General features: G+C 38.8%; 1 protein-coding gene across 2 annotated transcripts in view; it reads right to left on the bottom strand.

Annotated features, from left to right (window-relative positions):
• TPR (translocated promoter region, nuclear basket protein) overlaps window positions 1-12,982 on the bottom strand; it is a 67,160-nt gene that overhangs the window by 2,476 nt on the left and 51,702 nt on the right. Inside the window, exons 44-49 of one of the 2 annotated variants that reach the window (XM_081492187.1) lie at window positions 8,987-9,055; window positions 8,780-8,874; window positions 5,361-5,467; window positions 3,822-3,917; window positions 3,542-3,698; window positions 866-984 (exon numbers count right to left, since the gene is read on the bottom strand). In XM_081492187.1, the coding sequence (XP_081348313.1) occupies window positions 866-984; window positions 3,542-3,698; window positions 3,822-3,917; window positions 5,361-5,467; window positions 8,780-8,874; window positions 8,987-9,055 (643 nt within the window). The remainder of the gene's footprint in view (window positions 1-865; window positions 985-3,541; window positions 3,699-3,821; window positions 3,918-5,360; window positions 5,468-8,779; window positions 8,875-8,986; window positions 9,056-12,982) is intronic. The other variant, XM_081492186.1, reaches the window with a different exon arrangement.

The following is a 12,982-nucleotide window of genomic DNA, read 5'->3' as shown; positions in this document are numbered from 1 at the left end:
AAGGTTCCATGACAGAGTTTGAAGATTACTGCTATAAACAATTTAAAATGAAATAATTAAGAGTGGCTGACTGAGGATATATTTCTTTAATAATAAAAGAAATTCCCTAGCTAAAAACTCTGAGATAAATAAGCTAGCCCAGTGTACCATTTAAGAGTGGAGTCTCCAATCAAACTTCTTGAGTTTGCATCCTGGCTTGCCCATTATTGCGTGACTTTGAAGGAAATTATTTAATCTTTTTGTGACTCAGTTTCCATTCTATGAAATGGAGATATGTGCTTACCACGTTGGGTGGTATGATAATTAAATGAATAAATACAGGTAAAGGGCTTAGAATACTGTCTGATACAAAGTAAGTGCTCAATAAATATTAATTATTTTTTTAAAAAGAACTGCAGAAATAATTTTTATCGCAAGAAAGATCCATTGCCCTTTTCAAAGTTAACTTCAAAAATGTGAAAAACCAAACTTTAAAATTATTTACATCAGTAAATTTCAATTTCTTTTTAAGCAACAGGCCTCCCAACCCTCAACTCTACATACCAAATCTCATGTAGAACTTACCAGTTAGAAGAAATAAAAAAGGAACTGCTCTGGTTTAAATATTAGGCAAGAGGCCTGGAGACTACTCTTCAGCATCCCTCCCAGTAATCCATCCCTCACAGCCCCTATGGCACCTTTGATAAAACCAATTCCCTTTAATACAAATTAAAAGTTCCTTTTAATAAAGTAAAACTTTTCTTTCAAATGAAGCATTTTAAAAGTCAAGGAAAAAAGAATTATCAATTGTTACTAACAGAACAGTGTCTTTTGCAAACAAGACTGATGTGTAAAAGGTCTATTGTAGTCTGGAGCAGGAACTTACCTACAGAAGAACTGGAAGGAGGGTCCTGGCTGGTGGAAGGAAGATCTGACTCATCAGAGGCCTGAACAGGCTCTTCTTCCTGCTGGCTATCAATTTCGAGGCCTGCTTCTGAACTAATACTAAGAAAGGAAAACAAAAATTCATTAAAAAATACAAAACTGATCCTATCATGTATCCTAAACTGTTCCCACACTTTTTTTTTGATGTAGTCTATTATTTAAATAACCCAGAGGGTCCCCTCCAACTCAAAATTTCAGACTCTAACAATAGTAACCATATATTTAAAAGGCAGGGGAAAAGAGAGCTCAAGTTCCTTTTTCCTTCTTTTCTCACTAGGACATATTCCAATTTTATTTTTTCCTCTTTTTTGCTGTTCTTTTTTTTCTTTTTAACAAAAGATATTCACATTCTTGATGTTCACAGTAGATAACAGTATCTGGGTTTTGATAAATTGCAGAACAACTTTCAACGAAAGCAGATACTAAAATAATCCACAACAGTTCCAACTACTAATAATATACCACTGTTTCATCATGGGCTCTAGCCCAGATGAGGCTAGGGTAGGTGAATCCCTGGCTCAAAGCTATAAGTCCATCTCTTTCTCCCATTCGAGAAAGCACATCAAAAAACAAGTGAGGAAGATTCAGAGTACAAGAATAACTTAAATGCGCTCCTGTTTTTATCATCTGCAAACTTCAGTACATTTATTAATAACAATGTACCTGAAAGATCAAGGCTGTACATTGTCACCCTACTTATTTAGCTTATATGCAGATTACATCATGTGAAATGCCGGGCTGGATGAAGCACAAGCTCAGATCAAGATTTCCAGGAGAAATATCAATAACCTCAGATATGCAGATGACACCACCCTTATGGCTGCAAGTGAAGAAGAACTAAAGAGCCTCTTGATGAAAGTGAAAGAGGAGAGTGGAAAAGTTGCCTTAAAACTCAACATTCAAAAAAGGAAGATCATGGCATCCGGTCCCATCACTTCATGGCAAATAGATGGGGAAACAAGGGAAACAGTGACAAACTTTATTTTCTTGGGCTCCAAAATCACTGCAGATGGTGACTGCAGCCATAAAATTAAAAGACGCTTGCTACCTGGAAGAAAAGCTATGATCAACCTAGACAGCGTATTAAAAAGCACAGACATTACTTTGCCAACAAAGGTCTATCTAGTCAAAGCTGTGGTTTTCCCAGTAGTCATGTATGCATGTGAGAGTTGGAAAGCTGAGCGCTGAATACTTTTGAACTGTGGTGTTGGAGAAGACTCTTAAGAGTACCCTGGACAGTAAGGAGTTCATACCAGTGAATCCTAAAGGAAATCAGTCCTGAATATTCATTGGAAGGACTGATGCTGAAACAAGATCCAATACTTTGGCCACCTGATGTGAAGAACGACTCACGGGAAAAGACCCTGATGCTGGGAAAGACTGAAGGCAGGAGGTGAAGGGGACCACAAAAGATAAGATGGTTGGATGGCATCACTGATTTGATGGACATGAATTTGAGCAAGCTCCAGGAGTTGGTGATGGACAGGGAAGCCTGGCGTGCTATAGTCTACGGGGTCACAAAGAATTGGACACGACTGAGCAACTGAACTGAAATGAACCTGAAAGATACCTCTTATGATTCTGCTACAGTTGAAAACTAGAGAAGTACAGTCTAAGCAAGTTATTTTAACATGTTCAGAGTCTGAGCTTTCTCATTTGTAAAATGGGGACAAAACTTTGTGATACTGTGTGGATTAAAAATGACACATATAAAGTGACTTGCATACATGGTATGGAATTAAAGGCAGCTAGTATTTTCAGCAGGGTCTGTAACTTTTTCAAATTAAGTAGCACTGAGTTAGAGGTGTAACAGTAGACTTCATTTTTTCTTATATATCTTCTAGAGTTGGCCTGTTAATTACACTAACAAAATGTTGCTAAATAAAACAAAACTTGAGCACTACCTAGGAATCTGGGTTCTACTTCTAGCCATGCTTTTGACTACAAAGCATTCTAACATTTTTATTTTATAAAGAATCAGGTTCCACTTTGAAAGTTAAACTTCTCCAAAGCACTGTCCAGTGAGTTCTTTCTATTAAATTTTTCCACCCCCTTTGGTTTAAAAAATATCCAGATGATTTGTTGTGAAATATTTTTTAAACTTTGTTTATAACTGATGTGTTAAGTCAGGTCTTGAATATCTCTAATTTTTAAGAAGTCAGTGTTTCAGACCAAGTTCTAAATGCACATAAATAAAAAAATAGGTGAGGTTTGCTTGAGAGCCCACTGCTAAATGGAAAAGTGAGTCATTTCCTAACATTTTCTAATTTTCACAGAAAGACTTCTTTCTTGGGGAAAAGTTCAAGCAGCTACATTAATGGAAGAGGACCAGTGATTTTAGAGAATACTTTGTCCTAGAATGCATCATATGCAATTTTCAAGGATATAACCATTTAAAAAGTTATCTGTCCTCTGTAATAACAATGTCTAAGTCTTAAAATATAGTATTTTGTGCAAAAATTGGTTTTCCAAAATATATGGCTTGGTTTATTTTTGTAAAAGGATGCCACTGAAAATATAGCTCAAGAGACTGTTTCTTTCTGGCTTAAGCAGAGAACAAACAAATGTAAAAGTCTGACATGTATAAGCACTCAAAAATTACAACGTAAACATTTACCCTTCAGATTCTGCCTCCACAAATACTTCATCTCCATCATCGCCTGTCGCTGTTTCGTTTGTTGTGGACAAAGTACCAGTGGATGTTGTCACCATTGGAACAGACTGAGAAGCATGTTCTGAGGCATCGGAGGTGGTGCTCTCAGTAAAGACGGTCACTGGAAAATGAAAAGACCAGAACAGCAATGAAAACTTTAGCTTTGTGGTTTCCTTAAATTTTTAATCACAGGTTTCCATTTCACCAATATAACATAATCTACTGATCTGCCTTTGATACCCACCTGGGGCTGCTACTTGTAGAGGAGTAGTAGGAACACTTCGGCCGCCCGACTCCTCTTCATGAGCCAGGAAAAGGGGTGTTTCATACATTCCCAAACCTAAAGACAATTTTGAACATTAATGATTGAAAGGACAAAATACTGTCCACATCCTAGATATCTACAAGGAAGAAAACTAATCAGTGGAGACACATAACTCTGTTGAAGCCCACAATTAGCCCATTAAGCAAAAGTCAATCCCTAAAAAATGTAAATGCAATTTAAATGTATCCTTAAAGCTAACACTAATTTGTTGTTTAGTTGCTCAGTTGTGTTTGACTCTTTGAAACCCTATGGACTGTAGCCCACCAGACTCCTCTGTCCATGGGATTTCTCAGACAAGAATACTGGAGTGGGTTGCCATTTCCTTTTCCAGGGGATCTTCCCAACCCAAGGATCAAACCTGCGTCTCCTTTATTGGCAGATGGATTTTTTACCAATGAGTCACCATGGAAACAACAGTAATTTAAGTACCCTAAAAAAGACCAGCTGAAGTGCTCTCATAGTTTCATAAAAGCTAACTTTATTGAGTAGCCAACTATGAACTAGGTACTATGTTTGAATTTACCGTTCACCAAAACTGAAAGCTTACTATTAGTCTCCTTTTTTGCTAAAGAAACTGAATTTCAAAGACGTTAATTAATTTCCCAAAGTTACTAGTAAAGTGGTAGCATTCCAATCTAAGCTTAGATCTGACTTCCAAGTCTTAGAAGTACTATAATAAAGCCACATTAAAACTTTGAATTTCTCTGAAGTCAACTCACAATTTCCTATTGGTAGAGGGAACCAGTATTAGACCTAACATCCTAAACCACCCAGGGACTAAGATGAATTTCATGACTTACATAAGGACTGCAGATTAGTCTTCTGTTCTGGGCTTATTATTAGACCAGTATGCATTCCCTATTCATTTACAAAATACCCTAACAGCTTCCCAGAAATACAGTGTGTTCTATGAATGCCAACCAATGATTAAAAGGTAATTAATTCCAGAAATAGTGTAATTCATGTCCAAGTAACCAACTGCGATTCCTTAATTTAGATGTCATTTTATTCCTCACATTTTTAACATTTTTTATTTTGAATGTTAATGGGAAATATCTAACTAGTTTTATAAACTTAACTGGAATGTTAAACATCAAACTAAAAAAATATGCTGCATTCCTTCCAACAACTTTAAAATGGATGGTAGTACCCATGTATATTTATGGGCACAACAAATATTCCTGATACTATGCCAGGAACCAAAAGAGATACAAATGTAAAAGTTAGTCATTATGCCCAAAGAACTGAAAATTTTGTTGGGAACACTTATATCTAAGGCAGTGCTTAATAAGTAGTAAATATATTACACCTTTTTCCCATAAATCAGGATAAGAATTATTTAGATAAGTTTTTCTTTAAAATTAATACTTGCTCACTTAAAAAAAAAATCATGCCAGAATAGTTTATTACCAAATACATGCAAATTCAGGAAAGCTAAGCTTTTATTTAGCTATTTACCTCCTTGAGAAGCAAGTTGGCCAAGATCAGAGTGACTAGAACTCGTTTGTGGCATATCTTCAGGTGGCCCAAACCGGAATCTAGGAACACCAGCAACCTGTGGGGAACTAAATAGCCAAAATTAGTTTAAGATGACCTTTAAAGTTACCTTGCTTAAACTGAAATGATGGAAAGAAAACAGGAAGAAGGAAGAATAAACAAAAACAAAGTAGGAAAACAGTTTGAAAATAAAGTTGATAAAGAAATTCTCATATATGAAAATATTTTCAAAATATCAGTTGTCAAGAACTTAGCAATAATATAAATCATGGGATTCATATTATGTGATTTATATAAACATGATTTATACATAAATAGCCTCCAGCTCTCCTGACCTAATCCTCACATTTCTCAAATCTGCTAGAAATCTCTATGTAGATATATAAAAAGCAACATAAACTGAACATGAGATATAACAAAAAATGAATAAAATCATGAAAAAAGTTTTGTCTCAGTTTTCAATGTTGGTCTAGAAAAGATTTAATTATTAGCTGGCTAGAAATTTGTTTTCTTCCTGCCCTAATAACACTATCATTCAGCTTTCCACCCATAATCCAGGATAGAAATTCCTTTGAGCTGTGTGAGAATGCTGTTGATTGGCTGGCACTGAGCAGTTTTTTAGATGAGTGTTTCTGATTGGCTGACTTTCAGAAGGGTGGGGCTGACACTGATCAATTGGCTTGTAAAGCTGTGCTACCTGAGGTGAGTCGTGGTTAACTGAGCAAGTTTAAAACTCGTTCTATGGCCATATATTATCACACACCTTAGAAAATTAATCAGCTCCCATTTCTGTGGAAACTTTTTTTTTCTATTCTTCAAGTACATATCATGTAACAGATATTTAAGCCATAATTAAACATACACACTTCCACGCGAAAAGCCTTCTTATCCTTTAGAAGGAGTGGTACAGCACAAAGAGTTAAAAATAGGTTCCAGAGCCAGACTGGTTTGAAATAAAAAACTGCCACTTCCTAGCTGTCTGAAATCTAGTCAAAGTGTTAGCATCTCTGTGCTTCCTTATCTGCAAATGAAATAACAGTATCTATTTTCACAGTCCAGTTCAGTCGCTCAGTCATGTATGACTCTTTGCGAAACCACGTACTGCAGCACGCCAGGCTTCCCTCTCCACTACCAAATCCAGCAGCTTGCTCAAACTCAGGTCCATTGAGTCTGTGATGCCATCCAACTATCTCATCCTCTGTCATCGCCTTCTCTTCCCACCTTCAATCTTTCCTGGCATCAGGGTCTTTTCCAGTGAGTCAGTTCTTCACATCAGGTGGCCAAAATATTGGAGTATTGGTAGTACTGGACTATACGTCAATACCAAAGTATTCCAATGAACATTCAGGACTGATTTCCTTTAGGATTGACTGGTTTGATCTTGCTATTCAAGGAACTCTCAAGAATCTTTTCCAACACCACAGTTCAAAAGCATCAATTCTTTAGCGCTCAGCTTTTTTATGGTCCAACTCTCACATCCATACATGACCACTGGAAAAACCAGAGCTTTGACTAGACAGACCTTTGCTGGCAAAGTAATGTCTCTGCTTTTTAATATGCTATCTAGGCTGGTCATAGCTTTTCTCCCAAAGAGCAAGCATTTTTAAATTTCATGGCTGTAGTCACCATCTGCAGTAATTTTGGAGCCCCCAAAATAAAGTCTGTCACTGTTTCCCTTGTTTCCCCATCTATTTGCCATGAAGTGATGGGACCAGATGCCATGATCTTACTTTTCTGAATGTTGAGTTTTAAGTCAGCTCTCTCACTCTCCTCTTTAATCGAGACTCTTTAGTTCTTCTTCACTTTCTGCCATGAAGGTGGTGTCATCTGCATATCTGAGGTTATTGATACTTCTCCCAGCAATTTTGATTCCAGCTTGTGCTTCATCCAGCCCAGCATTTCACATGATGTACTCTGCATATAAGTTAAATAAGCAGAGTGACAATATACAGCCTCGACATACTCCTTTCCCAATTTGGAACCAGTCCGCTGTTCCATGTCCAGTTCTAACTTTTGCTTCTTGACCTGTATACAGATTTCTCAGGAGGCAGGTCAGGTGGTCCAGTATTCCCATCTCTGTAAGAATTTTCCATAGTTTATTGTGATCCACACAGTCAAAGGCTTTGGCGTAGTCAATAAAGCAGAAATAGATGTTTTCCTGGAACTCTCTTGCTTTTTCGATGATCCAGCGGATGTTGGCAATTTGATCTGGTTCCTCTGTCTTTTCTAAATCCAGCTTGAACATCTGGAAGTTCTCGGTTCACATACTGTTGAAGCCTGGCTTGCAGAATTTTGAGCATTACTTTGCAAGCATGTGAGATGAGGGCAATTGTGCGATAGTTTGAGCATTCTTTGGCATTGCCTTTCTTTGGGACTGGAAATGAAAACTGACCTTTTCCAGTCCTGTGGCCACTGCTGAGTTTTTCAAATTTGCTGTCATATTAAATGTAGCACTTTCACAGCATCATCTTTTAGGATCTGAAATAGCTCTACTGGAATTCCATCACCTCCACTAGCTTTGTTCATAGTGATGCTTCCTAAGTCCCACTTGACTTCTCATCCCGGATGTCTGGCTCTAGGTGAGTGATCACAGAAGAATACACAGAAGAACTATACAAAAAAAGATCTTAAAGATCTGATAACCACGATGGTGTGATCAGTCTCACAGTTATGAGGACCAAAATACTGATTCATGGGAATGCTCAGTAAGCTTCAGGTATTTTTTTTCAAGACTCAATTTAATGCTGTCCCCATTAAGTCCTCTCAGATTCTTTCCCCCTATGTGTTGGTATAAATCACTCCTTCATTTTTATAAACAAAGCTTCTTGCTCATTCCTTTATTCTAGAGTGTTAAGATTATCATTAGTTGTGCATAAGCTTAGCTTACACAACAGTAGTTTCCATTATGATGACTGTAATTATTAACACTTTCCCCAACATCTGATATAAAGCATTTACTATGTGCAGGTGATATTATATAAACATGGTAACATAAATTCATTTAATTCTCACAATTTATGAGGTAAGAAATATTGTGTTATTCTCATTAATAAAATGAAGATACTCAGGTACAGAGAATACACATAACTTGATATAGCAAGTAAGCAGTACAGCTAGGTTTAAAAGCCAGGCATTCTAACTCTAAAGCTCATGCTCTTAACCACTGTTATACTGCCTTTAGATTTTAAATTCCTGATGGAAGCAACTGTATTTCATTCACCTCGGTGTGATTTTCTCGAACACTGCATCCTCAACCCTTCTACTCTCAAGTGCTTAGTACCCAGCATAGAACTTCACAAATAATGTATCCATCAAATGTAATCAAGTTAAGAGGGAAAGTTTGATTAATCACAAAGTATGGTTCTGTCTCATTAACTTACTGAATTGCTTCAGCAAATCCATCAGTACGATGTGGCACCACAAGAGTTGGGGTACTTGGAACTGTTCTATCTTCATCATCAAAAAAATGCTGCTGCTAAAAAAGACAGAAAACAAGTACTTAACAGGCATGACAGGAGCATCTGTATGGACAAGACAAATAATTGCTGAACAAATGAATCACTTTTACACGAGAGGCAGGTACTTACCATGCCACCTATTCCTGGAGTCAACTGAAGCCCACGTCCTACAGACTGCCTTCGAGTCATCTGAATTCTCTGTGTCAAGAAAGGAATTTCATTTAAGGAATCAGGCAATGAAAGAAACACCAAATGCTAACAGATACAGCTTATCAGGCTGGTAATAAAATAACTGAAATGTTAGCAGATTAATGTAATCATTGGAACTTTTCTTAAACTGCTACTAATCTTGTAACAGTATTAAAGAAGTCTATTTTATAAACAGTGACATGTTTTTAATTATACAGACTATAATATTAACCAACAAATATTTTATTAACCCCCCAGGCAGGAGGTCAGGGGTGGTGGCCAAGAGGAGCTACCCTGCGCCTGAGGCCAGGAGTGGCGGCCGAGAGTAGTTATCCCAGGTCCAAGGAGCAGCGGCTGCGTGGACACAGGAGGGCCGAGAGGACTTACTACACATTCTGGGTCAGGAGGGGCCGTCCTGAGTAGATACCCCTTGTCCAAGGTAAAGAGCAGCAGCTGCACTTTGCTGGAGCAGCCATGAAGCGATACCCCACGTCCAAGGTAAGAGAAATCCAAGTAAGACTGTAGGTGTTGCGAGAGGGCATCAGAGGGCAGACACACTGAAACTATAATCACAGAAAACTAGCCAATCTGATCACATGGGCCACAACCTTGTCTATCTCAATGAAACTAAGCCATGCCGTGTGGGGCCACCCAAGACGGATGGGTCATGGTGGAGAGGTCTGACAGAAAGTGGTCCACTGGAGAAGGGCATGGCAAACCACTTCAGTATTCTTGCCTTGAGAACCCCATGAACAGTATGAAAAGGCAAAAAGATAGGACACTGAAAGATGATCTCCCCAGGTCGGCAGGTGCCCAATATGCCACAGGACATCAGTGGAGAAATAACTCCAGAAAGAATGATGGGATGGAGTCAAAGCAAAAACAATACCCAGCTGTGGATGTGACTGGTGATAGAAGCAAAGTCCGATGCTGTAAAGAGCAATATTGCATAGGAACCTGGAATGTTAGGTCCACGAATCAAGGCAAATTGGAAGTGGTCAAACAGGAGATGGCAAGAGTGAACGCCAACAATCTAGGAATCAGCGAACTAAGATGGACTGGAATGGGTGAATTTAACTCAGATGACCCTTATATCTACTACTGTGGGCAAGAATCCCTTAGAAGAAATGGAGTAGCCATCATGGTCAACAAAAGAGTCCGAAATGCAGTACATGGATGCAATCTCAAAAATGACAGAATGATCTCTGTTCGTTTCCGAGACAAACCATTCAATATCACGGGAATCCAAGTCTATGCCCCACCAGTAACGCTGAAGAAGCTGAACTTGAACGGTTCTATGAAAACCTACAAGACCTTTTAGAACTAACACCCAAAAACGATGTCCTTTTCATTCTAGGGGACTGGAATGCAAAAGCAGGAAGTCAGGAAACACCTAGCGTTAACAGGCAAATTTGGCCTTGGCGTACAGAATGAAGCAGGGCAAACGCTAATAGAGTTTTGCCAAGAGAATGCACTGGTCATAGCAAACACCCTTTTCCAACAACACAAGAGAAGACTCTACACATGGACATCACCAGATGGTCAACAACGTCATCAGATTGATTATATTCTTTGCAGCCAAAGATGGAGAAGCTCTATACAGTCAGCAAAAACAAGACTGGAAGCGGACTGTGGCCCAGATCATGAGCTCCTTATTGCCAAATTCAGACTTAAATTGAAGAAAGTAGGGAAAACCACTAGACCATTCAGGTATGACCTAAATCGAATCCCTTATGAGTATACAGTGGAAGTGACAAATAGATTTAGGGGACTAGATCTGATAGACAGAGTGCCTGATGAACTATGGGAGGAGGTTCGTGACATTGTACAGGAGACAGGGATCAAGACCATCCCAATGGAAAAGAAATGCAAAAAAGCAAAATGGCTGTCTGAGGAGGCCTTACAGATAGCTGGGAAGAGAAGAGAAGCAAAAAGCAAAGGAGAAAAGGAAAGATATTCCCATCTGAATGCAGAGTTCCAAAGAATAGCAAGGAGATATAAGAAAGCCTTCCTCAGCGATCAATGCAAAGAAATAGAGGAAAACAACAGAATGGGAAAGACTAGAGATCTCTTCAAGAAAATTAGAGATACCAAAGTAACATTTCATGCAAAGATGGGCTCGATAAAGGACAGAAATGGTAGGGACCTAACAGAAGCAGAAGATATTAGAAGTGGTGGCAAGAATACACAGAAGACCTGTACAAAAAAGATCTTCACGACCCAGATAATCACGATGGTGTGATCACTCACCTAGAGCCAGACATCCTGGAATGCAAAGTCAAGTGGGCCTTAGAAAGCATCACTACGAACAAAGCTAGTGGAGGTGATGGAATTCCAGTTGAGCTATTTCAAATCCTCAATGATGATGCTATGAAAGTGCTGCACTCAATATGCCAGCAAATCTGGAAAACTCAGCAGTGGCCACAGGACTGGAAAAGGTCAGTTTTCATTCCAATCCCAAAGAAAGGCAATGCCAAAGAATGCTCAAACTACTGCACAATTGCACTCATCTCACATGCTAGTAAAGTAATGCTCAAAATTCTGCAAGCCAGGCTTCAGCAATACATGAACCGTGAACTTCCAGATGTTCAAGCTGGTTTTAGAAAAGGCAGAGGAACCAGGGATCAAATTGCCAACATCCGCTGGATCATCGAAAAAGCAAGAGAGTTTCAGAAAAACATCTATTTCTGCTTTATTGACTATGCCAAAGCCTTTGACTGTGTGGATCACAATAAACTGTGGAAAATTCTGAAAGAGATGGGAATACCAGACCACTTGACCTGTCTCTTGAGAAACCTGTATGCGGGTCAGGAAGCAACAGTTAGAACTGGACATGGAACAACAGACTGGTTCCAAATAGGAAAAGGAGTACCCCAAGGCTGTATATTGTCAACCTGCTTATTTAACTTATATATGCAGAGTACATCATGAGAAATGCTTGGCTGGAAGAAACACAAGCTGGAATCAAGATTGCCAGGAGAAATATCAATAACCTCAGATATGCTGATGACACCACCCTATGGCAGAAAGTGAAGAAGAACTAAAGAGCCTCTTGATGAAAGTGAAAGTGGAGAGTGAAAAAGTTGGCTTAAAGCTCAACGTTCAGAAAACTAAGATCATGGCATCTGGTCCCATCACTTCATGGGAAATAGATGGGGAAACAGTGGAAACAGTGTCAGAGTTTATTTTTTGGGGCTCCAAAATCACTGCTGATGGTGATTGCAGCCATGAAATTAAGAGACGCTTATTCCTTGGAAGGAAGGTTATGACTAACCTAGATAGTATATTTAAAAGCAGAGACACCTCTTTGTCAACAAAGGTCCATCTAGTCAAGGCTATGGTTTTTCCAGTGGTCATGTATGGATGTGAAACTGATGCTTTTGAACTGTGGTGCTGGAGAAGACTTTTGAGAGTCCCTTGGACTGAAAGAAGATCCAACCAGTCCATCCTAAAGGAGATCAGTCCTGGGTGTTCAGGACTGATGTTGAAGCTGAAGCTCCAATACTTTGGCCATCTCATGTGAAGAGTTGACTCACTGGAAAAGACCCTAACGCTAGGAAGGACTGGGGTCAGGAGGAGAAGGGGACGACAGAGGATAAGATGGTTGGATGGCATCACCGACTTGATGGACATGGGTTTGGGTAAACTCCGGGAGTTGGTGATGGACAGGGAGGCCTGGCGTGCTGCGATTCATGGGGTCGCAAAGAGTCGGACACAACTGAGCGACTGAACTGAACTGAGATAATGTTAATCACTATGTAAAACCAAACTCTGATCCTATGTTATTTGTTGATAACTAATATAGTTTCTATCTCCTTGATTTAAGTGTTTGGATAAAGCTTAATTATCTTTTAAAGTTCAAACAGCAGTATTGACTACTTGTAAACTGTTTCCCAATTTAGACAATTAAAAATTGATAGAGATGGTATATTTTGC

Source organism: Giraffa tippelskirchi, chromosome 5 (assembly GCF_054371585.1).
Source record: "Giraffa tippelskirchi isolate mGirTip1 chromosome 5, T2T-mGirTip1v1.2.pri, whole genome shotgun sequence".
Lineage (NCBI taxonomy): Eukaryota > Metazoa > Chordata > Mammalia > Artiodactyla > Giraffidae > Giraffa > Giraffa tippelskirchi.
Note: the sequence above shows the minus strand (reverse complement) of the source record. Positions and strands in the feature narration are given on the sequence as shown.